At 62.3% G+C, this 1,512-nt stretch overlaps 1 protein-coding gene across 1 annotated transcript in view; it reads left to right on the forward strand.

The window, feature by feature from the left end:
* The window catches only part of ELMOD3 (ELMO/CED-12 domain containing 3), a gene marked incomplete at both ends in the record, with an annotated part of 3,285 nt that extends 2,216 nt beyond the window's left edge, over positions 1-1,069 (forward strand). The window contains one exon of the mRNA XM_010154238.1: positions 939-1,069. Within this exon, the coding sequence (XP_010152540.1) occupies positions 939-1,069 (131 nt within the window). The remainder of the gene's footprint in view (positions 1-938) is intronic.
* Between the last annotated feature and the right edge of the window lie 443 nt (positions 1,070-1,512).

A 1,512-nucleotide genomic window follows, 5' to 3' on the forward strand; every position in this document is an offset into this window, starting at 1 on the left:
CAGTATTGTTGCTCCCGCCCTGCCCCCACCTCCGTTCCCTTCTCTGGCCACGCTCCAGCCCCTCAGGGTCTGTCTTTCCATGAGGGGCCCAAAACTGACCCCAGGATTCAAGATGCAGCCTCAGATCAACCCTCTCACCCAACTCGGTGTCACTCAAACTTCCAGAGGGTCCGCTCGATCCCCTTGTCCGGGCTATCGGCACAGACACGGAGCAGAACCAGCCCCGATGCCGACCCCTTGCGCTCAGCCCGCTGTCACGACCGGTGCAACGCCTGGACGGGTCGGCATGGCCGTGCCGTACCCCCTGCCGCCCGTGTCCAGCTGCTGTGGGCACAGCAAGGAGTTGGCGTAACCCGCTTTGCCCAGGGCCGTTAATGCTCTTCATTAGCGAGCGATCTCTGTGGCTAATGAGCCGTCTCCCGAGGGCCGGCGTGTTAACGAAGCGCGGGTCGGGGCTCTGTCACCAAGGTTTGCGTCGCAGGTTGCTTTCAGCCTCGGCTGGGCAAGAAAAACACGGTGATTAGGGCTGTCGCGCGCGGCCTGGCGGGAGATTTCGGGCTGGTTGAGTCCGCAGCTCAACCTAAATCAACCTAAATCAGCCTAAAACCCAAACCAGGAGGGGAGCGCTCCGGCTCCTCTGCCCTCTCTTGTGCACAGCTGGTTTTAGGTGTCGCTTTACCGGCCAGATGTGCCCTGGGGCCGGGTGCAGCTGCTGGTTCCTAGAGGATTTGTGGGAGTGGGGGCGTGGTGGGGGCTTGCGAATCCCCGTGGGAAAGCAGCTGTGGCACGGGTCAGCTCTGGTGAGGGAGATCCCACCCCCACGGGATGCGCTTCCCTGGGGCTCCCCTGCTCTCAGAACGTGGGGTCGGGGTACAGACGGCCCGTGGCGCAGGGAGGGGCTGGAGAGCAGCTCCCCCCAGGCTCTCCCACCCTTCCAGGTGCAGATCCTGGGACAGACCTGCGAGGGACGGGGATGCTGGGCTTGATGCAGGTGCTGCACTTCGTCGTGGATGCGCAGACGCTGCCTCTGGCCCGGGAGATTTTCAAGCTGTCCCAGCACGAAACCCAGGCACGTCCTTCCACCTTCCCCGCTGCCTGCGGCGGTGTCTGCCCGTTTATCCCTAACACTCCAGGAAAGGGAAGGACAAAACCCTTCTCTCCAGTGTAAGGGCTTGATCTTTTTAGCTGCTTAATCCCCCGCCTGCTGCTGGGGGCAGGGGGGGTCAGGTGGTCCCCAAATTGCTGAGAAGCCCCGCTCAAAGGCTGATGCCAAACTCCAGGGCTCCCAGCTTTATGCTGGGAAGATGTTGGTGTCCTGGTGGGGATTAGCTCCTGGAATCCTGGGTTGGAGCTGACCTTGTGCAGGTTCAAAGGGCTGGAGGAGTTGGCAGTGCGGCGTGGGAGTGGGAGCGAGTGGAGCCCGTCTCCCCAAACACAGAGTTCTGGGCCCGGTGTGGTTGGGTTTAAGCCCAGGTACAAGTGGCTTTGGCCCACAGCACCCTCTACGCCTGT

Source organism: Eurypyga helias, unplaced genomic scaffold (genome assembly GCF_000690775.1).
Source record: "Eurypyga helias isolate BGI_N326 unplaced genomic scaffold, ASM69077v1 scaffold28170, whole genome shotgun sequence".
In the NCBI taxonomy this organism is placed as follows: domain Eukaryota; kingdom Metazoa; phylum Chordata; class Aves; order Eurypygiformes; family Eurypygidae; genus Eurypyga; species Eurypyga helias.